This window comes from Ischnura elegans, chromosome X (genome assembly GCF_921293095.1).
Source record: "Ischnura elegans chromosome X, ioIscEleg1.1, whole genome shotgun sequence".
Taxonomy (NCBI): domain Eukaryota; kingdom Metazoa; phylum Arthropoda; class Insecta; order Odonata; family Coenagrionidae; genus Ischnura; species Ischnura elegans.
This window is the reverse complement of record NC_060259.1, coordinates 85,268,977-85,293,423: the sequence shown is the minus strand read 5'-3', so window position 1 is coordinate 85,293,423 and position 24,447 is coordinate 85,268,977. Positions and strand designations below refer to the sequence as shown.

Here is a 24,447-nt window from a genome sequence, read left to right as displayed (position 1 = left end):
CGTGAGGTATGTTCAGCGCTTAAGTCTTATCTTCTTTGTCTTTTTCTTGGCTTGGAGAATCTCTGTCTCCGAGAGACTTTCGTCTTCCTCCATTGACTCTGGTTGGTTCAGTTTACCTTTTGTGACGCCGGAGGTAGTTGGGGGTGGCGTAACCTCACGCTTCTTTTGCGTTAGGCCAGTGGGTTGATTGGTTGGGTTCCTTTTAGGGGAACCCACAGCGGTGGAATTATTTTTAGCAGCCGGTTTAGATGCCTTATCCGGTTTGGCAGGTTCTACAGTGTTATTATCATTCTTGGGGATAGAGTCGGTTTGTGTGCCAATTGAGGCCTTAGTGACCGTTGATTCGACAACCTTAGCAAAGGATTTCGAGAAGGTCGGGGCAGTTATTGATCTATACTTCTTCCTTGCGTCGAAATATGTAATTTTCTCTGTTGTTTTAATCTCCATTATTTTACGCTCTTCTAACATTTTTGGGCATTTGCGGGAATAAGCGGGGTGTGTGCCCTCGCAGTTCACACATTGCGGACCCTTGGGGCAGCTGGAGTCACCGTGTGAATCCTGGCCGCAGCGTGGGCAGGTGGCCTTGCCTTCGCATCGCGTTGCGATGTGACCGAAGCGCTGGCACTGGAAGCAGCGCATCGGGGCTGGTATGAATGGTCGCACGGGAACTGATTCATACCCTATGAACACCTTGTCGGGGAGCCGATCGCACGAAAACGTAAGCACTACGGATGTGGTATTTGTTACTTCGCCGTTCCGTTTTGTGGTTAGTCGACGAACATCGCTCACTCCCTGAGATGGCATCTCATGCTTTATTTCGTCGACTTCCACATACAAAAGATCGTAGTGACTAATTACGCCCCGACAAGTGTTTAGGGTTCGGTGGACCTCCACTGTCTCTGGGATATCATTTAACAGCTTCATTTTAAGGATCTTCTCGCTTTGCGCCTTGTTCGATGTTTCAATTAATAGGGTCCCGTCGCGTAACTTCTTTGCAGATTTTATGTCTCCCGGTACTGCTGCAGATAACACTTTACGGATTAAGAAGGGGGACACTTTTTTCAGCGTTTCCCCTTCCTCCTGGCTTTTCATTACCAAGAACTTGTTGTTTTTCATTTCTCCCCCGCCCGTTTCCGGACGGGATCTTTTTGGAGGTGGAGATAAATTGTGATCCATAGACTAACCCTTTATTCATCCCCTGGGCTCCCCACCCACCACGGAGCCACACATTCGGGACGCCACACCGAGATCCGGTGTGGTCGCCAGGGCTACCCAAGGGATATAGGAACCTTCGATAGGAGGTCTCTTTCGGGTTAGAACCTCCAGCGCGGGGGCCCTCCGAACCCACACGCCTTCGGCCGCCCTAAGGAGACCCCCATATCTCCAGCACTAACCCGTCCTGGCGTACGCTCGGAAGGAGCCGCCAAGCTCCCCAGCCGCCAGGAGCCGATTGACCGAGCTGGGCTCTTCTCGGCCGCCCGTTTTTCGGGGAATCCAGGGCCGAAGTGGGGTGTTGGACTCCGGCCCATACCGGGTTTCCGACGCCCAGCTGGGTGCCGGAGAACTCACCCACCAGGATCCCCTTCTCCCCCATGTACGGGTCTCCACGCACGGCAAACACGTGGGTGAATCTGGACGCCAGATGTTTCGGCTACTCAGCACAGCAGAGTCACATGCTGTCTGGACGCTATCCTAGCGTACGAAGGGTTTTTCGACGAGGTTGTCTCCCCGGTGGGCTCGGGTCCGTGGGGGCGCGACTCCCCAAAGGAAGAGATTACTCTCTTCCCCCCGTGCGGGGCATTGTGGATCTCGTCGGGTCCTGGGGACGTGTCGTGGGAGTCATGGATGGCAGATTTCAGCTCCCAAATGGTAAATGGCATATTGTAGTCTGCCGTTGTTTTAGGCTCCATAAAGGATATAGGGACGTTCTCGAGCCTTTTCTTGAGGATCGCAAAAGAAGGTTCATAGCATTCGTCGCTGCTCACTTTGGCGAGTAATTGGGCGAATACGTTCCCTATCGCAGCTGGAGAAGTGATAACCTTTCCTTCGACTTCTAGGAAGGATATACCTAGATGCTGGCTGCTACCCGATATGCTCCTCACCTTACGCCATACCTGTGCAAGTGGAGTACTGTGGTTGACACCGGAGACAAAATTCATCCAAGAAATCCTCTTTGCGTCCTTTATTACCTGACGCGCTTTGCTCTTAGTCGCCGAAAAGCGGAGAGATTATTTGCTGTAGGATACTTGTTGAAAATTCGGAGAGCTTTCTTACGTTTTTTAATGGCTTCTGCGCAGGTTTCATTCCACCATGGCACCGCATTTCTTGGAAGGATGCTTCGAGATCGTGGTATGCTAATTTCGGCGGCTTGAATGATGCTGGATGTCAAAAGATTTACGTTTGTTACACAGTCGTTGTTTTTATCCCACACCTAGTTAAAATTTGAGTTAAAAAGATGCCAATCAGCTTTCCGGACAATCCAACAGCCTGGTCTAATAAAATCGGGGTTTAAATTTTGCTCCCTTTTGATTAAAAGGGGAAAGTGATCGCTCCCACTAAGATCCTTATGCACAGAGAGTTTGAGTTTATTGACCAAACTAGTCGATAAAATACTCAAGTCAATGGAGGAAGAATGGCCGCTATAAGAGTTAAAACGGGTTTTCTCGCCGTTATTGAGTAAAAAAAGGTTAAAATCACTAATAAAACTTGATAAAATACGTCCCCTGCGGTTGCACTGTTCCGGGGTGCTTCCCCATAGACGATCGTGAGCATTAAAATCTCCGAGTAAAATAAAAGGCTGAGGTAGCTGGTGAACAAGGGATTCTAGATTAAAACGGGTGACGGGTGCACCCTCCGGCAGGTAACCGTTGCACACCGTTATCGCCTCGGGAGCGTGCACCGTCACCGCTACCGCTTGGAACGGCGTGTTAAGATTTATTCGGGAGGTGTAAAGAGCCTCCCGGACAAAAACCGAAACTCCACCATGGGCTCGTTGGCCACTAGTATCGTCCAGTCTAAAAGTGTTAAAATGTTTTAAATATCCCTTGTCTGTATCTTTAAAACGCGTTTCCTGCAAACATATACAGGAAGGGTTAAAATCTCTTATTAAAATTTCAAGTTCCTCCTTATGCTTATAAAAACCGTTGCAGTTCCATTGCACGATAAAAGCCATGATTAAAATATAAAAGAGGATTAAAACTAAAAGGAGCAGTTGAGTCACGAAGGGCGCTTGAGGCGCTTGACGTGACTCTTCTTCCCTTTGCTCTCAATTTTTAAAATATCCGTATCGGATAGGTATTCCAATTCCATTAAATTGGTTTGGCTCTTTGGAGCCTTATCAGAGGGGCCGGGGGACTGAGAGTTCCCGCGTTTGGTTTGTGTAGCCCCGGCGTTGTTTTTGTTGGGTTTCTTATTTGGAGATTTCGTTCCCACGACTTTATCCTTGTTTGCCGGATCTGTGGCCTTAGCCGGCGCGGCCGATTTTTGTTCTCCAGCCTTCTTGTTCAAATTTTCTTCCGTCTGAGTCGAGATGGTGATTTTGGCGATAGGAGCGGAAGCTATTTGGGCGAAAGATCTGGAAAAAGTAGGAGCTACTTGAGCTCTGTACTTTTTCCTCGCCTCAAAGTACGGGATCTTTTCTACCGTCTTGATCTCCATTATTTTCCGCTCTTCTATCAGCTTCGGGCATTTGCGGGAGTACACGGGATGAGCACCCTCGCAGTTGACGCAACGCTGGTCACCATTGCACTCACCCTCATGCTTGTCCAGGCCGCATCGCGGGCAGGTGGCTTTGCCTTGGCACCTCGTGGCCATATGACCGAACTGCTGGCACTGGAAACATCTCAGGGGTGCCGGTATGAATGGTCGCACTGGGACCGATTCGTATCCGATAAACACTCTGTCAGGGAGTTTGTCACGCGCGAACGTGAGTACGACTGATGTCGAGTCGATTTTCTCTCCGTTGCGCCTTGTAGTGAGTCGACGAGCATCAGAGACTCCTTGGGAGGCCATCTCACGTTTGATCTCGTCGATCTCAACGTACAGCAGATCAAAGTGGCTTATAACTCCCCGACAGGTGTTTAGGGTGGAGTGCACCTCGACCCTGACGGGAATATCATGCAGCTTATTAACCTTAAGTAACTTTTCGCTCTGGGCTTCATTTTCAGTTTCAATGAGCAGTGTGCCATCGCGAAGCTTTTTAGCTGATTTCAGCACCCCGGGAACCAAACCCGACAAAACTTTACGAATAAGGAAGGGGGACACCTTTTTCAGGTTCTCCCCTTCCTTCGGGCACCTCATTACTAGGTAGCGCTGACTAGCGCCGTTAACTTTAACTCTCCCGTCGTCTGGACGGGATCTTTTGGTTGGAGGTAGAGTTTCTTCAGCCATCCAAGTATATAGAATTCATCCCCTGGGCTCCCCACCCACCACGGAGCCACACATTTGGGACGCCACCCGCAAGCCGGAATGGACGTCAGGGCTACCCAAGGGATATATGAACCTTTGACAGGGGATCCCTTTCGGGTTAGAACCTCCAGCGCAGAGGCCCTCCGAACCCACACGCCTTCGGCCGCCCTACGGAGACCCCCATATCTCCAGCACTAACCCGTCCTGGCGTACGCTCGGAAGGAGCCGCCAAGCTCCCAAGCCGCCAGGAGCCGATTGACCGAGCTGGGCTCTTCTCGGCCGCCCGTTTTCGGGGAATCCAGGGCCGAAGTGGGGTATTGAACTCCGGCCCATACCGGGTTTCCGACGCCCAGCTGGGTGCCGGAGAACTCACCCACCAGGATCCCCTTCTCCCCCTTGTACGGGTCTCCACACACGGCAAACACGTGGGTGATTCTGGACGCCAGATGTTACGACTACTCAGAACAGCAGAGTCACATGCTGTCTGGACACTCTCCGAGCGAGCGACGGGGTTTTTTTTCGAGCTTGTCTCCTCGGTGGGCTCGGGTCCGTGGGGGCGCGGCTCCCCAAAGGAAGAGATTACTCTCTTCCCCCCGTGCGGGGTCCAGCATTTCTATCTAGAATTGCAAGCATTGAAGAAAACAAAGAAGGGGCCACCTAAAAGTAATCTGAGGTCATTCAGCCCTTTTTTGGATAATTCAGGAGTCATACGAGTAGGTGGCAGACTGAAAAATTCACACTTGAATAACGACCGGAGGCATCCCATCTTATTGCCGAAGGATTCAAGATTAACTCCATTAATCATGTTAGAATTTATATTACATCCTTAAATTCCGGACCCCAGGCTCTACTTTACGAAGTTCGACAGGTATTTTGGCCAATACATGGCAAGAAATTACCTCAAAAATTGTCAAAAATTGCATAAAACGCTTCAAAACCAAGCCTTGCTTTTCCAGCCAACTAATGGGAGACCTGCCTTCTCAAAGAGTTACTCCATGCAGAGCCTTCGGCAACAAGGGCGTCGATTATTTTGGACCAATCTGGTATCGACGCGTGCAACAGAGGCGTACATCGCCTATTAAAGGTTACATCGCCCTATTTGTATGTTTCTCCATGAAGGCCATTCATCTGGAGCTAGTCACGGACCAAACCACGGCGACCTTTGTAGCAGCATTGCGTCGCTTTATGGCTCGTCATGGGAAGCCGAGGAACATCTATAGTGACAACGCCGTGAACTTCGTGGGAGCCAGGAATCACCTAGCAGAATTACGTAGATTGTTCCGGTCTGACAAACATCAACAAGTAGTCTCAAAATTCTTAGCAGAGGAAAACGTGGAATGGCACTTCATTCCACCCCACTCTCCTCATTTTGGAGGTCTTTGGGAAGCGGGAGTGAAAGCCACTAAACGCCATCTATTGAGGATCGTCGGAAACGCCGGCCTCACCTACGAAGAGTTAAATACTCTAGTAATACAAGTTGAAGCATGCGTAAATTCTCGCCCTCTTACCCCTATGTCAAACGATCCAAACGACCTAATACCCCTCACTCCTGGCCATTTTTTAAACGGTCAACCCTTGACCTTGATGCCGGAACCAAACTTGATTCTTCTACAGCTAAACAGCTTATCCCCATGGCAGCAGGTTCAGCAGCTCCTGCAATCCTTCTGGAAAAGGTAGTCCACTGAGTATCTGTCCAGCCTGCAGCAGAGGTTCAAATGGTGGTTTAGATCCGGAAACCTACGAGAAGGGACGCTGGTTCTTCTTCCGGATGAAAATCAACCCCCCCTGAAGTGGAAGATGGGAAGGATAGCCGAACTGCACCCTAGAAAGGATGGCTTATGCAGAGTAGCAACCGTTAAAACTTCCAGTGGTTTACTAAAAAGATCTATAAATAAACTCTGTATATTGCCCATTAATTATTAGAAGTTGACATTTTACTTAAAATCAATTTTTTTCTTCTCCTTTCATATTTCTTTTCTTTCATTTGTGTATTCATTGAAAGCTGGACCTTTCAAGGTGGGCGGCATGTTTGAACCGCGCGGGTGACGCCGTTTCTCGCCTGTTTTCCGATAAATGCCGTTCGGCGTCGCCGCTGCTCCTGCCCGAATGCTCGGCGCATGCGTTCCGGTGCTGTGTTTGGTACGCGACTGCTGGCCGTCGCCTCGTCCACTTTGCAACGAGACTCAACCCAGAAAGGCAGACTGTTGGAGACCATCCAGGCGGCCAAACGCAAAATTGTATTTCAAAAGAGCGTCAGAATAAACCCAATAGCAAAATTAAGCCAGGGATTTAATTTATTTTAGTTCCTGCAGAAACATGATCCTTGCAAGCTCTTCCAAAAGAAGATTCAACAGATATTCCTCAAAATCAGCTCTCTCAATGGCAGATGATACAGAGCATATCTCAACGCATATGGAAGCGCTGGCATCAAGAATATCTGCGCACCCTCCAGCAACGATCGAAGTGGACTCTACGAGGAAGTGGATTAAAGGATGGAGACCTGGTGCTGGTGCATAACCCTCATGCACCTCCCCTCCAATGGTGTCTTACCCTTGTCCCCAAAACCCATCCAGGGAAGGACGGCGTCGTTCGCGTCGTGCAGCTACGAACGCAGGAAGGTACCTTTTCCCGCCCAGCCACAAAAATGTTCCCTACCTCAATTAAATTAAGCTCAATTTCTCTTTTTAGGTATTTTTTATTGGTCCTAGTGGATCAAGGGGTCGGTATGTTCCGTAAACAGAGGTATATTTAGTTCTTGTAACTGCCACCGGAGGGCGTTTTTGTATTACGATGTTCAGCTGTGTGTGTGTGTGTGCTTACGACGAGTAGTCGTATTTCTCGAAGTCAGTTGAGTCAGTGAGGCAGTCAGCGAGTGGAACTCATGGTGAAACCGTGAAAGGGTGTTGTTGCCATCAGCTGCCCCGACCACTCCCCCGTCCCCCCAAGTGTGCAAACGTGTTGGCCAAACGACAGACAGGAGGATCTGCTGACTGACTGATGGGTGAAGTTGCCCGAACTATTGTACTGATTTGTGAAAGTCATTATTATTCATTGCTTTCTTAATATTGTGAAGTTGAGAATATATGTATTTTATGTACGTTTAAAAACTGTCTTTCCCTGGTCCTTCGGGTGATAGTTGAAGAAACATCGTTCCTTTTGTCCCGCGACATTTTCATTATGCAAAAAAGGGCTATTAGGATTGTTTCTGGTGCTAACTCAGTGAAAACTTTCCTCTTATTTCTCTTATCCTGTCACGTCAATCAGTATATATATGGATTAAATGAACCAGTGAGTTATGTTGCCAGGGATCGGTGGTACTTTTTTCCGTTTGAGATTTTAAACCACGTACATGAGTGAGATTGATAAGGATGGCATTACGCTCCTCCGTACCATTTCCGTCAGCCTCAGATTTTTTCCCCGTATTTTTTTTCAGTGAGTTAAGGAATACATTAGTAGGGAGAAAATGAGAATATGAGCCCACTTCAAGGTCACCTTCGCGTAGCAACTATGAGGAGAGGCGTCTCGCTGCACAAGCCCCTCCCCTACACCAACATTCGAGCGACATTACGTCATTCAAAAACGTGAATTGCAATAACCAGTCGGCATTGCATCACCCTGCTGGTATCCCGCATACGTGTCTCCCGCACACGTGTCTCCCCCACCCTTCGCTTGGTATTTCCTGAAGACGCGATATCCCCCCGACATTGCATCACCCAACACGTGCGGTTGCAACGTGACTCCTCCCACTCCCGCATATAAATGACTCCCGAATGATTATCAGCTCATTCAACGTTACCATGGCCTCCAGAACTGTCGCTGAGCTGCAAAGAGATCCGAAGCCTCCCTGGAGCACACCAATCTCCGGGTGGAGAAGAAGCCAGGTCCGGAATCTTGCATCGTAAACATTCCTCATCGAGGCAAAGATTTTGTGCTCTCGGTACCTTTTAAGGCAGTTTACTACTGTGTAATCCGGCACCAGAGAAAAACATTTGAAGTGGTAGGACAGAAGGTGACTTTCTCCGGCTTCTCGAATGAGAATGGGGAGGAGGAGAAATTTAATATAACTACTCAGGATGACATCACCGATCCGGAAAAGCGACGCCTCGCGGAAAAGCAGCACCCAATCATCTGGTTTGATGTGTACGAATGCATCCGGCCTCGAGTCTACGCAAAAGGAGGAGGAGGAATTAAAAGTGATTGTATTGATGGTCCAAAACCTGTCCATCACCTGACCATAGACGATGGTCCAAAACCTGACCATAGACGATGTGGATTATGGTATCACAGATGTTACTAAAGGTATCCGTCTGAGAGTGATAAAGTTTATACTCAAAATTGAAGATGTGTACATTTATTTACAATAAAAAATGTGGCCGATCTCACGGGACGCACTTTCATCTCTCTCGAAAAAGAGTTAAACTGTCCCCCTCCCGAAAAATTTTATTTCCTTGTATTTTCCTGCTTCAATCCTTGTCACAAGTTGCGTTATAGTACCTGTGCATTGAGAGATGCACATTCATTAGCGCAATGGTTTCAATACAACCGCCTAAAGACGGAAGTCGATCCATGTTCTGATGAATGTTCCCCCACCCCTCCTTCGTCATCATCCTCTAAATAAGGACAATAACGTCACCATACATCAGTCGTCATGCAGACGCCGGAGACCTCGGATCTACATCGTCCAACGGTGAAGAGAAAGACCCGCTGAACATCCCATTCATACTTCATTCCACAACTTTAAGAATGTAGTACTTCAAACGGTGTACTACTTGAACAGTGCAAAAACTAAGAGTGAGTGCATTGGATAAGATCCCAGCAGTGAATTTGAATCAGTCGTGCAATTTAATCAAGTTGGAAAAAAGTGTAATTGTTTCACAAAGCGAGTGGAAAAATATCTTGAACTGTGAAAAGGACGTGGATTTGTTCTTTTACAAAGGAGAAAAGCATTTTTTAACTTCCTGTTTGTCTTATGCAAATTACTTTGGGAAGACGTATTTGGTTGTTAAAGACTTTTAACTTAAAGGAAGATGAGTGGTTTGCATTTGTGAAACTCTTCAAGCTGATAGATCTTTTCCTCCGGAGACAAAGTGAGACATTTTCTCGCCATCAAAATAGCAAAGATTATCACGGATTGTGATTTTGAACGTCTTGAATTAGAGATGGCACTCATAACGTATGGTTCGGCTGATGAATAGCCTGTGTGTGAATGAAAGGCTTTTTAACCTCTGGCACGAATGAGAGTTCTGTACGTTAAAAGGTCTTGATGTAAGTTCAACCCCTGGCATTGGCGTAAAAATCTTGTAAGTTGGACATACATCGCGATGAGTGCCATTATCGAATTTCAAGGATTTACAGACAGCGATGGGAATTTCATTGTCAAAGAGTTGGATCTAACGATTTGATCGTTGGATTATTCTTCCTCATAGAATAATCCTCCAAGGTCGTTAGAATATTAATTGCATATTGCTTGGTTTCGCTTATAGTAGGACCTGCCCGCCTTTGTGACGGTGCAGGATTCCTCGTCCCCTCCCTTCCTTCCCCGTCCTTACCCTGGAGGTGTCGTCGGGCTCTCATCGCGGCGATGCCTCTAATCCTTTGCTCCTATCTGTCCTCCCCCTCTCGAGAGGCTCGGGCGTATAAGTCTCTGACTTGGTTCCCGGTCCTCGAGAGCGTATCCTTGCGGGGGCCCGCCCTTGGACCCCCGAACACACTGTCAAAGAGTTGGCTCCCACTATCCCTATCTGGGGTTTTTCTTCCTCAAAAAAATCTCCCCGGTATGGCGGTAGAAAAATTGCGTACGCATGGTTTCGCTAGGTAGGGCCTCCTCTGCTTCTATAGCGCATTGGAGTGTTTTAACCCTATTCCACTCCCTTCCAACCCTTTTCCTTTCCCTAGAGGCGTCGGCGGGCTCCGATCGCGACGGCGTCTCCCTCCTTTTTCCTTGCTCTCCAGCCCCTCCCTGGGTGTCCTGGCGTATAAGCCTCGGGCTTGGTTCCGGGCCCCGGTGGTTGTATCCTAGAAGAGCTCCCCTTGAGCTCTCATTAGATCCTGTCAAGGAGTTGGCAATCATCGCTATACAGAACAAATGCTGTAATACGTGGCTATTTAAATTGCCACAGACTGCTTTCTACAAAAGTCATTCTGGCTGAGAAATAACTATCACGGCTTGACAGAATATTCTGGACACGTAGATTATCATGATTTGGAGAACATACTTTTTAATGTTGGGATGTTTAATTGAAATTCATATGGATGGTAATCTATAGTGTGCCAGAAAAAATTGTTTTAAGCTGTCTGATTGGTGTATACGAAATAAAATTTGTTGAAATAAAAAAATGTAAACCTTTACCCTGTGTTATTATTTACTAAAAGAACATTAAATCTTTCAAGACATTTTTTATTGTTAATAGATGTACACATCTTCAATTTTGAGTATAAACTTTATCACTCTCAGACGGATACCTTTAGTAGCATCTGTGATACCATAATCCACATCGTCTATGGCCAGGTTTTGGACCATCGTCTATGGTCAGGTTATGGACAGGTTTTGGACCATCAATACAATCACTTTTAATTCCTCCTCCTCCTTTTGAGTAGACTCGAGGCCGGATGCATTCGTACGCATCACACCAGATGATTGGGTGCTGCTTTTCCGCGAGGCGTCGCTTTTCCGGATCGGTGATGTCATCCTGAGTAGTTATATTAAATTTCTCCACCACCCCATTCTCATTAGAGAAGCCGGAGAAAGTCACCTTCTGTCCTACCACTTCAAATGTTTTTCTCTGGTGCCGGAATACACAGTAGTAAACTGCCTTAAAAGGTACCGAGAGCACAAAATCTTTGCCTCGATGAGGGATGTTTACGATGTAAGTATCCGGACCTGGCTGCTTCTCCACCCGGAGATTGGTGTGCTCCAGGGAGGCTTCGGACCTCTTTGCAGCTCAGCGACAGTTCTGGAGGCCATGGTAACGTTGAATGAGCTGATAATCATTCGGAAGTCATTTATATGCGGGAGTGGGAGGAGTCACGTTGCAACCGCACGTGTTGGGTGATGCAATGTCGGGGGATATCGCGTCTCCAGGAAATACCAAGCGAAGGGTGGGGGAGACACGTGTGCGGGAGACACGTGTGCGGGATACCAGCAGGGTGATGCAATGCCGACTGGTTATTGCAATTCACGTTTTTGAATGACGTAATGTCGCTCGAATGTTGGAGGCGGGGAGAGGAGGGGCTTGTGCAGCGAGACGCCTCTCCTCGCAGTTGCTACGCGGAAGTGACCTTGAAGTGGACTCGTTTTCTCATTTTCTCCTCACTTGCATTTGCCATGTTAACTATGGCAAAAACTACTTCATCAAGGGAACAGCTAATATTTCTATTGTAGTTTTGAAGTTCCGAGCTGAGACCTCGTTCATTGGCATTTAATCCGATTCCCACTGCGTCGATTCTTTTTTGAATAAGTTCCGCTACGGAATCATTTTGACGACACCTAGGTCATACTGTCGTCTGGGTTGTGCGGTTGAGAAAAGAAAAGATTTTTCCAACAGGAAATACATATTTCATCGACCTATCACGTGTACCGCTTCGGTTTTCATTTGCTTCGTTTTCCGCATGAATTTCTGCATCTTCAAAAGGCTCCCTAGTCCTTCCCGGGGTAACTACTGTGCTGAGGAACTTTCCGTTCCTTATTGGTCCTAATGGAAAACGGAAAGAGTGCTTTAAACACCGTATCATACATTTTACCTTTTACATTATTACCATAAAATTTATATGAGAGGAATGCATTCAGCCTAAATTTTCTACGAACGTTATTTGACATTCGGTACCACATTTGATGTTAACTTTACAACTTTGGGTTACAAAGCGTGAAATATCTTATTAAACACGCTGAATTTAATGCTCTACATGCTAAAAGAGAAAAAATAATTAGCTCTTATCGAAGGTGTCTTATCTTGAAGGTGTCTTATCTTGAAGGTGAAGGAATCTTATATCCTATGGTTCGGAAGAGGAACGTGGAAGGGTGCGTGGGGTGTAGGTGACACCCCAGGATACTTTTAATCGTTCCGATCCCGAAGCGGAATGAAAATTTTATGCGATACGGGCAGTATTTTGACAAAATGTATGAGAATTGAAGGTATAAGAACTAATAACACTGTAGATACGATGATGTACGCACAATGGGTCAAAGAACTATGGGTGTCATTAACACACCGCGCGCCCTTTCCCCGGTTAATGAAGTAGAGCCAGACTATAGCCATGATTGTGAATATATATGACATTCCTAATTTTTTGTATCTAAAAGTGAATATTCGATTTTCAAGCAGAATTTCTAACAACTACAGCTGTCCCTCGATAATCCGACACTTTTTAATCCGACGTACTCGGTAGTCCGACGCGCTGCCGGCAGCAACATGCATCTCCCTCCCTCCGCTCCGGCAGGAAGCAAAACAAACCTGCAGTGACGTGAATCCTCCTCCCTCCGCTCTGTGGGGACAGATCAGTCCAGTGTAGTTAGTTCAGCAGTTGTGTTCTATAGTTTCGGACGTACAGTATTTACTATTGCTTTGTGTTACGTTTTGACAGTGTGATTGCGTGTAGTGATAGTGTAAAAATGGCAAGCACAAGTGTGAAACGTAAACATAAAACATTAAGTTTATCTGAAAAATGGGAAATTATTAAACGAATAGACCGTGGTGATACTCCGAGTGCAATATCTAAAGAGTATGACATTGGACGACCTACTGTCTACGATATTGTGAAAAATAGGGAAAAATTGAAAAATTCATAAAGCCTGTTGAAGATGAGCCCAGGAACAGAAATACTCTTTAAGACTAGCGAGTTGCCCGAGGTCGAAGACTTTCTTTTCATTTGGTTCAAACAGCAGCGAAACCGGAATGCACCTATTTCAGGAGACATTTTGAAACAAAAAGCCCAGTTTTTTTTTACCAAGAAATAACAAAGGAAACTGACTTCCGCGCTAGTCACGGGTGGTTTGAAAACTTCAAAAAAACGCCATGGTATACGATTTATGCAGATGAGTGGCGAAAAAGTGTCTGCTAACGAGTCTGAAATCCAGGAATTCATTGGAAAATTGGACGCAAAAATCAATGAACTTGGCCTAGTTCCTGAACAAATTTATAACGCCGATGAAACCGGCTTGAATTGGCGTCAGCTACCAACAAAGTCATTTGTAACTGGAGATGAAAAGAAAGTTTCTGGAAGAAAATTACAAAAAGAAAGAATCACTCTGATGGTATGTGCGAATGCGTCAAGAACTCACAAGTTAAAACTGTTAGTTGTTGGTAAATCAAAAAACCCACGTGCGTTAAAAAATGTAAAGGTCGAATCTTTACCAGTAACCTACATATGTCAAAGCCGTGCATGGGTCACAAAAGAAGTTTTTCATGATTGGTACTTTAAAAGCCTTGTCCCTCAAGTTAAGCAAGAACTAAAAAAGGAGAAGTTACCAGTGAAAGCCCTTCTATTGCTTGACAACGCACCCGGACACCCTGACAAGGATGAATTAAAAGTTAAAACTGCCGATGGTTACATTGAGGTAATGTACTTGCCCAAAAACACGACCGCTTTGATCCAGCCAAAGGACCAAAACGTCATAAAGACTCTCAAGGCACATTACAAAAAGCGCCTTTTAATGGATGTTGTCAGTCGACCTAATGATGACATTGCAGCCATTTTGAAATCCTTTAACATTAAGGATGCGATTTTGAATGCAGCATTTGCTTGGCAGCAACTAAAAAGCACAACCTTGATAAAATCTTGGAAGAATATTTGGTCTAACAACCCACATCTTACAACATACAACTCTTCTTCCAACGATTTTGAATCTATTTTGGAGGCTGCACTTGTAATTTGTAACGAAGTGGAACTTCCGCCAGCATCAAGTGAGGAATTCAGAACATGGATTATTGAGGACAACCTTGCTACTGATGTATCAGACAGATGTAGCAGAAATAATCCAGGAAGTCATGACAGTAGATGACGAAGTGAACGAGGAGGCAGTGCCAGAGAAAAACTTCACCGTCAGCTGCGATGAAGCGTTATCGGCAACGAAAACTTTGCTTCGTTGGTATGAGGGGAGAGAATTAGAATTTTCAAATATTTTGATGTTAAAAGGGATTCAAGAACAAGCAATGACGGACTGCCTGCGTACGAAGAAACAAAAGAAAATCACAGACTTGTTTAATGTGTAATTATGTATGTACATATTGTATATTTTACTTAAATTTCTTTCCGCATTTCTTTTAAAAGCTTACATGTACTGTCATTTAGTATCCTAGTATTAATAAATTACATGTACCTTTACTGTTTCTTCCTTTTTTTTAACTTCATTGTGTCCAAACACATTAAGAATAAAACATCTTTGATAATATGACATTTTTGGTAATCCGACATTTTCGGTAATCCGACACTCTCTCGGTCCCTTAACTGCCGGATTATCGAGGGACAGCTGTATATTGTTCTGTTGAGTACTTTATGAAATTCCTTAACCCCGTGGATGCTATGCAAATTGCTTCGATGAATTAGAATACCAAAAGAGATGGCGCCATTTTGGATGGAGGAATGAGATCTAAGATGTCGCATTCTGGGTCTGGAATGGAACAGCCCGAATCAGATACTGCAACACTTAATGAAAACGGCCAGTCGTACTTTTTTTATTCACTTTTAGCCAAATGAATATGCCGACTTTTATGCAAAACGGCAATAAGGACGTAGGATCAATTGAGTCCGTATAATCATTAACATTAAAGGTCACATGAACTTCTAAGTGTCGGACTACCAATTCCGGAAAATGGATAGGCAATCATTGCCGTGTCCCTTTCTGCGGTAGCGCAGAGTTTTCGGGGTTGGTGTGCACTCTCCACACTTGTCCCCCATGTCTTATCGCTAGCTTCCTGCTAGGTGCTCATTGCTGTTTTTACAAGTTCCGCTTTTCTGGCTACTGAGAGACGTCAGAAGTGTCCTTGTATAAGTAATCGAGTTAACGTTTTCGTAAGTTTTAGTTCGTAGTCCGCCGCATGACATCAGCACTGTCCTGGCTCGCTCGTTGGTATCGCCGCCACTATCGCTCCGCGGGATAGTGGGTTTCCTTTCCTGTGGGTTGTTATCCTTTGGTCAGGGAGGGAAATTCAAACAAGGCAAACCATTTCCCATCTTCGCCATCCAAGTATGCGACCGACTACTGAGTCTCCCACAACCCAGAGCATGACTCGCGATGAACTCCGCAGAATTGAGGCGCATTCGATGGCATCAAGTGCGCTCATCGTGAACGCTCCTCTGAATTTTCCTTCGCCTATCTCAACGAAACGGCAAAAATCACCAGGGCCATAGCAAGCTTTCCCTTAGGGTAAAAAAGACAGTCAACGAGAAAATTCGATGGGCCAAGTATTTGAACGCAGCTGATTTTGAGGAAGTTTTTTCCGGAAGGACCGACGAGCACATTGCCAGAACGCTTCTTTCGATCGAAAAGCATGTACCTATCTTGATTTAAGATGCCTTTTTTTATAGGCGAAAGGGGGAAAAGTAGTCAAGTCAAGTCTTGTTGGAGGCAGGCTTAACAGTAGCGGAAACATAGCGAAGGATGAATAAAAACTGAAGTACCATGTACTACTCGGAGAAACGCAACAGGGAGGGTAATGACGCATGGAAAAATCGGAGAAGACCTCAACCTGATCTCCATCTGAGAAGTGACCGATTAGGACCGAGGTGTACAACCAGAGATGTTGATGCTGATATGTAATACATCGAAGTGCTGCGGAGATTTCGAATTTCATAAAAGGAGAGATATTGTCCCAAGTGAAGTGTGAATTCATTGCAGTATATTTTTCGTCCTTTTTTTCCTCCATTATTATTGTCCACATTAATTAAGATATTTATTTGACCCTTAAATATTGTCACAAGTACTTTGACAGCAAAGTGTCATGCATTCTTTTGATTTTACAGAATTGGTTTAAAAATAAATTGGAAAGAATGTGAGGTATGAAACTGCAGAAAATAAATGTTTTTCCCACTGGCTAGGGAAAAATAAAATGATAATTTTGTTATACGATTTATTGAATTTACCTAAAAAATTGTGTCGTCAATTAAATTTGTAGCAATCAATTGCATATCATTGAGAAAAATTTCAGTCGCAATTGACGCACTAAAACCTTTTTAGGTGAAAATTGTTTAGGTATCACTGGTCAACATATATGTACTTGTAGAGACGTTGTTGAGTGATCTTAGACGTATTTCTCGCCGTGTAGCATATTTGAGCCCTGTAGGTCTTTTTTAGAGAAAAGAGTAGGGAAAATGTAGATATAAAGGTGGGTTGATCTAACGGTGGGTTGATATAACGGTGGGTTGATATAACGGTGGGTTGATAAAATGGTAAATTCAGGAATCCCAAAAATACTTATGGTATTTGCAGGGCATCTGGACTTTGGCTCTTGCACAGAGAGAGGGGTAAATATCGGGTTCTCGAGCCCTACCAAATCTATCCCGCAGTCCATACAAAGAGCGGAAACATTTCTGATTCTATATCCAGGCAAGCAGTTGGTTTTGAGCCGTTATCCTAGGCAAAGAGGGGCTTTTCCTGCTTCTCTACCAAGAACAAAAGGCTACCGTTGTCAATTGACGAGCGACCACTTCCCGGTAGTGACAATTATTTGCACTATGCCAGTTTTACAGCTTGAAAATAGGCCTAGACACTGTTATGGCCTAGCAAACTGGCAACTATTTGAAGAAGCTATAACAGATTTTATCAAATCCAATGATGCTGTATGTGACGTCACTACCAAAAGCATTGACAAAGTCGCAGATGTTCTTGAGAGGGCATTTAAAGTCGGAATTGATAAGGCGATCCCAAAGAAAAAGAAACGACCGGTGGAATACCTGCGGCTTACCGACGAAGTCAAGGAACTGATTAAAAGACGAAACCACATTACGAAGAAATATAACGACATAGGTACGAGGAGCCTAAAATTAAAGCTCAATCGCCTAATTAAATACGTTAAAAGATAAATTAAGGAATTACGAGTTGAAAAATGGAAAACGAAACTCGAAAACCTTAACACGAAAGACGGATCGATAATTAAGCTTGTCAACAGACTACGAAAAGGGCCAAAAGAGGATCCAATTATCGAAAATAGAGACGAAGAGATAGTGACACCAGCTGAAAAAGCTTAACATATGAGTGAAGTCCTAGCTAAAACTTTCACGCCTGGGAGGATCGGTTTAAAAACTCCAGATTTTATTCTTGACAAAGACACATGGCGGCAACAATTGGCCAAAGAAAAAATACCGGTCGTTATGATGGATACTCTAACTGAGATCCTGAAAAACCGTCCAACTAGGAAGGCAACGGGAGAAGATGGCCTCTCTAACGAGGTCATAAAACGAATGCCAATGAAAGCCAAACAACTATTCATAGAAATAGTTAATCATTCATCAAAAATTGGTTACTTTCCGAAAACCTGGAAAAAAAATCAATAATAAAGTGCATTCCAAAGAAAGGAGGAAAAAATAAAAGCTAGCGACCTTCGTCCTATCTCCTTAATCTCGAATCTGGGAAAATTATTCGAAAGATGTGTACACATAACCCCGGCAATTGACGACATGAACCTTCTTCCAAAAGATCAGTTTGGATTCATAAGGGGAAGATCCACAACCCATCTAGTTCAGAGGGTCCTTAAATATATTGCTGAATCCTTTAAAAGAAAAATGGTGACCATAGGAATCTTCCAGGAATGTTAGCAAAGTATTCTACAAAGTATGGCACGATGGGATACTGCATAAACCTGAACTGACGAGTTTTCCTAAATGGGCACTACTTTTCAAAGACTCGTACCTTAAGAATAGAACGTTTTTAGTCAACTGGAACGGAAATCTAAGTGAATAAAAAGACATAGCCGTATGCGTCCCACAAGGATCTGTTTTGGGCCCAACTTTATCCAACCTGTACATAGCAGATTTTCCAGTAGATGAGAATTGGATGACTAACCGTGTTTTATATGCCGACGACGTTTGTCTCTTGGCCAGAAGTAAAAATTGGATGCTGGCAAAAGTATACGCTCAAGATTCACTCGATGAAGCCACTAAGTGGTACGGAAAATGCAGGCGTGAGCTTTATCAATCAAAGACGCAGGTAGTTGCCTTTCACAGACCTGGGACCAATATCGACACAGGCAGAGGCTTAAGAATCGGTCAACAGCACATTAAATGTCAAAGCTGCGCAAAGGATCTCGGAGTAAAGATCGACGAGATACTAAACATGAGTGATCATGTTAGCCATATCATCATCAAAACATTTATGACGCGGGCTAATCTCTCTGACAAAATAACTAGCCCGGAAACCCCAAAAGAAATTAAAGTACCCATGAACTCAATGTGCTATGGGGGAGAAAAGCATCCCAACAGAGTTTGCGCCGCCATCATAGCTTCGCAGGAGAATGTATTCCCTTTGTAACGGTATATAATCGTTGGAATGAGACGAGGGATCTTCAAATACGGTCTTTTTCAGCCACCAAGGTTGTGGCGGTGAATTTGTCTGCCTCGGACCGAGGCTCGAAAGTATTTCGTACTCCTCTCTAGAATGTTGGCGCATTCGATATCCTTAGGAATTGAGCCTTCCTTTTACCCGCTATCTTCCTCTAACCCTCCTTTCCATTCCTTCTTTGCACCTACTCTTGCACTCGTAATAAAATTCACTGAAAGGCCATCATCTCCACTTCCTCATTTTCTCGTCTCTGAAAATTTTTCGAGATAAATATTTGCTAGACGTAATCAGCAAGGCAGCAATTGCGAGGAGCGATTTTGAGCATCAGGAATTACTCTAAATACATTGGTCACCAAAAAAAACATTTTTCTGTGCTAGAGAGGTTGTTGGGTGATCCTACAGGTGTTTTTCGTTCTAATTCCAAATCTGGGCTCAGATATTTTCTAACACGTCTATTTCTTTTAGGACAACCGAATTAAAATTCGCCGGCCTCGGTGGCGGTGGGGTAAAGTCCTCGCCTGCTAAACCGTAGGTCGTGGGTTCGAATCCCGCCTGGGTAGGTGATCCCTATCCAGGGCATGGATGTTTGTGTTGTACTTTGTTAATATTGGAAACCCTCGTTGTAAAAGGCCGTCATGTGCTGTTTACGGGGAAGTTGATAATAAATAAAAAAAAATAAAATAAAAAATAAAGGTTCAAGGATATTTACGCAAATACATCGTGACTTTTAAAAATGTGAAAAAATCGTCCTTTCATAGGATTTTTCGTGTATTTAGCATCTGGTTAGTCCCTATTCAGTGTCCATCAGTAATCTGCTTACATGTGCTGAAATTTCCTTGGTACTATTTTTTCCAATTGTAAAATATCTTGTTTGAAACGCTCACTGTGTTAATCCCTAACAGCGCCGAGTTTTGGTGGAAAAAGGCAAGGCGTGAGTCGAGAAAATAAATTTGTAAATTCATATTACACCCCATTTTTTGGTACGATTTAATTAGATTATCCACCAGCACCTCGATTATGTAAATGTGACAGCGACGACGGCGATAAGTGAATATCACGTTCTCCTATCACGTTCTTCCGCACCGAGCGATCATGTAAGCCACCGTCTTCGCGCATATCACGTTCACAGTGTGACGTCACACGCCATGATGCGAATCGCCTTTCATGACAACGTATTTGGATGTTGGTAGCATTGGGAAATTTGAAGAGCCAATGGAAACCTTCGACACATCTCTGCCCGAAGGTCCGTCATCAGCGGCGTTTTTCAAATAACAAACATGGAAGCGCTTTAAGTGTAAGTACTTAACATTGTAATATAAATTATAGCAATAAGTTAAGTATTCATACAGTCATTATATCGCTATATTGTAGAAAATGGTCGAAAATAATGAGAAGCTGTAACGTTGGGTGGAAACATCTGTTGAAACGCGAATGGGAAGTGAAAAATTTGGTTATGAGGCCCTAGCGATGTGAATGCATGTAATTAATAGTTCATTTATAACGATTTAAAAAATCAAAAAGGAAGATAACGTTGGTGAGAGGTTGTTCTAGGCAGACGTAAATCATAAAACTGTGATATAAACTAATCGACGATTAAATCATAGATATACTTCTATTATTAACTGAAATCTCTGATTTAGATTGGATTATGGATCGAGATTCGGTTTGAATTAAACCTCTTTGTGACATTGTTCGCGTATTAAAAAGTACTATATAGATAAAGTTTTCACATTTGGATTATAGCAGTGATAACACATTGTCTTGAATTTACATAACTTAAAATTATCACGCCACATTTAAACTTTCATATGGATTTGCTTTTTAATTAGTTTTATTGGTAAGGTAAATAATTAAAATAAAGCTGGGGTGCTGCAGATGTTGTGGCTTCCATTTGCAATATTTGGTACGTTGATTTGTTTAAATTTGCTTCATTTGTATTTTTTTTATTTAAAAACAGATTCATTTCTCGTTTCATACATCTGTTTGCTATGAGATTATTGTTTGAATTAGGATGTTATATTTTCAGGAAAAAAAGTCGAGTTGGCCGTGCAACGGACCGGCAGTTGAAGTTGCTGGTCGGTACATGTCCACTCACAGCAGCTTTGCTGCCGGGAAGTTCACTAGCCCACTCGGTTTTGAGAAAAGCCAGGGCCAGTGGCGCAAACTCTTGCCGCAATTTTAAATGAACAGGGGGGATATAAGGAGGCCGAGCAGTGGAAGAAGGTTGGTAATTCAAAGACAAAAGATTACATTTTAAGGCTGTCAATGTTATATGTAATAATCAGCTAATGTCATAATTAGACCTGGAGGGACCTTATGAGAAACATAAGAGCCAAGGCTGCTCGTATAAATGCTGCCTGTAGGGAGACTGGCAATAGGACTGTGAGGGAGACCCTGTCAGAGATGGAGGAGAAATGCCTTTCCGTCTTTGGAAGTGAAGTGGCAGTAGGGCTCCCCGGTCTTGACTGCTGTGAGGGCATTCCGGTGAGTACAGAATTCACACATTTGTTTACTGAGGTAACTGGTACTGGAAATTATATGTAAACATATGGAATGAGGTTGGACAGCAAAGGCAATTTCCTACTACTTTTAATTCACTTTATAACTACTTGGTTTTGAGTGTTGCACAATTCATCAATAGCTTAACAATTAATTCTAATTTTCTCTCTTAATTTTTACTTTGTTATTCAATGGTGGAAGATAATTAGAAAATGGGAAGTTAAAGGGTGCTGGTGTGCAGTACATGATTTACTCCTTCATGTGCCATGAGTCATTCACTGTTCGTCCACAGAAATTCCCCTCCATACTAAGTATTTGCCATTAATCCACCAATGCTCACTTTCATCCCCATCCCTCTCCTATTATCATCATCACATTCATTACCCTTTCATCCTCATAAAAGTATGCAGGCAAGTGAGTATGTGTTATCTGTTGACCATTTTGCAAATCGTCCAAACCCAGATACAAATAAACTTATTTATTCATGTTTGAATTTACATTTGCTCCTCGTTGTTGTTGAATTTCCGCATTTGCATTTCTGTATTTAAGGATTTTATATAAATGCAAGATTGCAATGGAAATAAGTCTCAGTAATTGCAAAAATCATCTCAATATGACAAATATTTTTATCCATATTTTAGGGTCCTTCACAGATTTCCATTACAACTGACGACACGTCACAGCAATCTGAAGCATCCAGGGTGAGTATGAAATAATTTCAAATGATTGTATAATTTTGAAGTAAAATTTATTACTTAATTCAAATCCTATTATTTGAGATATTTATTTATCATTCCTTTTCAGGCTCCGGGTGAGGGGAGGAACTCACTGAGGAACCTCACTGAGGAACATTTACCAGCAGCAGTGGACCATGTTATTTTATTTTTCTCTTTCAACCTTGCTATGTTTTAATGCTTTATATAAGTTGTACTCAAATACTTCATTTTATTTTTTATTATTCATTTCAATCATTCACACAGATGGAAATAATCGTATAGCACTTATTTTATAAAGAAGATCCGGGGGCTGCAGGCTGGCGTAAGTTTTTTTTGTCTCACATTGCCACCTGACATTTAAAAAGTTAGTTTATGAGCTACAGTTAGTCAACTAAAGTTAACTTAGCTAAGTTTAGAAGTTGACAAGCTGAAGCAATAACAAATTTTCAAGTACATGCATTGAAATGACATAGATTCTATCATTCATAAATCAATCAATACATCACAACTCTGTGATCATCAAGTATAACAAATTGGAACGCGAAGATAATTAATAATACATTTACCTCCTCAGAAAAACATGAAGGTGACCTACAAAGAACGACGGCCACCATATTGGAGGCAATTAAATCCTCCGAGGTAATTGTACACTCACTAATGAAATTAATCGGTCTTTACAATCAAATATAAACACTATATTCATGGCTGCACAAAACAATATTCTATTACAGAAAATGAGAGAAGATTTAGAAATAAGAAAGATCATTGCCCTAGAAAGGGTAGCAGACTCCCAAGAGCGTCAGGCTGCAGTTGCTGATAGGCAGGCTGTAGCTGCTGAGAGAAAAGCTGCGGCAGCTGAGCGTATGGCTGCAGCAAAAGAAAAGAAGGCCTAGTGCATGTGGAAATTGTTTCAAAATCCTGAATAGAGCTTTGTGTTTTTTAAGGGCATTTCATGATGATTTTAATTTTATATTTAAAGTTATTGTAATGTAATTTTATTAAATATATGCCTTACACCAATTATTTTTATTTTATTCGCATGATTAAAAATTAATCAAAATTATAGATGGGTTAATTTATTAAATGGGTTCCATTTTAAATTTTATTTTCAAGTAATAATTAAGTAAAAAATTGATGAATTAACATTCGTCTAGTGTCCTCCCCACCCATTAATTATTACTTCAGGTTCTGCAGCCTGTTCCACATACTCCAATGGAGGAATATTTATGTCTGGCATTTCAAGTCTATTTTGAAGCATTAAATTATGGAGGATCCCACAGGATAGTATTATTTTTTAGGCACTTTCAGGAGAATAATGTAAAACTATATACAGATAAACAACGCCACACATTTTTCATAACACCAAACAGGCGCTCTACGCAGTTTCTGGTCCTGCAGTGAAAATTTGTATAGCGTTCTCCTGGCGAGTTTGGTGCAGCTTGCCTTACCGGTGTTAATAAATATGGCTGTAATGCATATCCAGAATCACCTGAAATGCATCCCTGAATTATTATTGTTTGTTCAGTCATTAGTTTACTTTTAATTGAGTGAGGAGACACAGATTTTACCTAACAGCCACGTGTTACATATTCCTTCATTATGCCAAGCTTCCATCTGCTGCTTCACCGTACTTGCATTCCAAATGAAATGGTCGTGGACTGACCCACGGAAACGAGCCGTCAGGGAAAGTATTTTTAGGTCATGGTCACACACCTTGAAAGTTGGCATTACAATATAAAATATTTACATTCAGCTCCCTCACTGCAGCCATATCCTCATAAATATGAATTTAAATGCATCAAACTCAAATAAATGGGCACTTACTGCCTGCACATTAAGGGAGTGGCCTCGGTATCGGTCGTTATAGTACGCCTCTTCTCTCACAACTGGCTTCACTAAGTTAATGTGGGTGTAGTCAATGCACCCAACCACCCCAGGGAAACCTCTTGCCTCCATAAACCTAGTACAATTTACATGCATGAGATTAGTTCATGGCCATGAGAGCATATCGTGACGGAATGATTCTTAATTCTAATCCATGAATTTGAAAGTTTCATTTACCTATTTTTATTATTTGCCGATCTTCAAATGTCTCTGGGAATTTAATGTACCTTTCATCGAGGACTTCCACAGTAGCACTGCAAACTTTACGAATGCAATTGCTGACAGTGGATTGCCCCACTGAAAGGTACATGTCCTGCCCAACAGATCGTTGACAGGAGCCAGTGGCCATGAAGCGGATGGCTGTGAGAATCTGTAATTATTCAATAAATGGAATTGGCAATGAATTCTAAGGAAAATTGGAAGTATGGCACTACTTTTGTTCCCATTCTC

General features: G+C 43.3%; 1 protein-coding gene across 1 annotated transcript; it reads left to right on the top strand.

Annotated features, from left to right (window-relative positions):
• Window positions 1-5,370: 5,370 nt before the first annotated feature.
• LOC124171197 lies at window positions 5,371-6,084 on the top strand. Its single transcript, XM_046550336.1, has one exon. It carries the CDS (start codon window positions 5,371-5,373, stop codon window positions 6,082-6,084), a length of 714 nt encoding a protein of 237 aa, XP_046406292.1.
• Window positions 6,085-24,447: the final 18,363 nt, after the last annotated feature.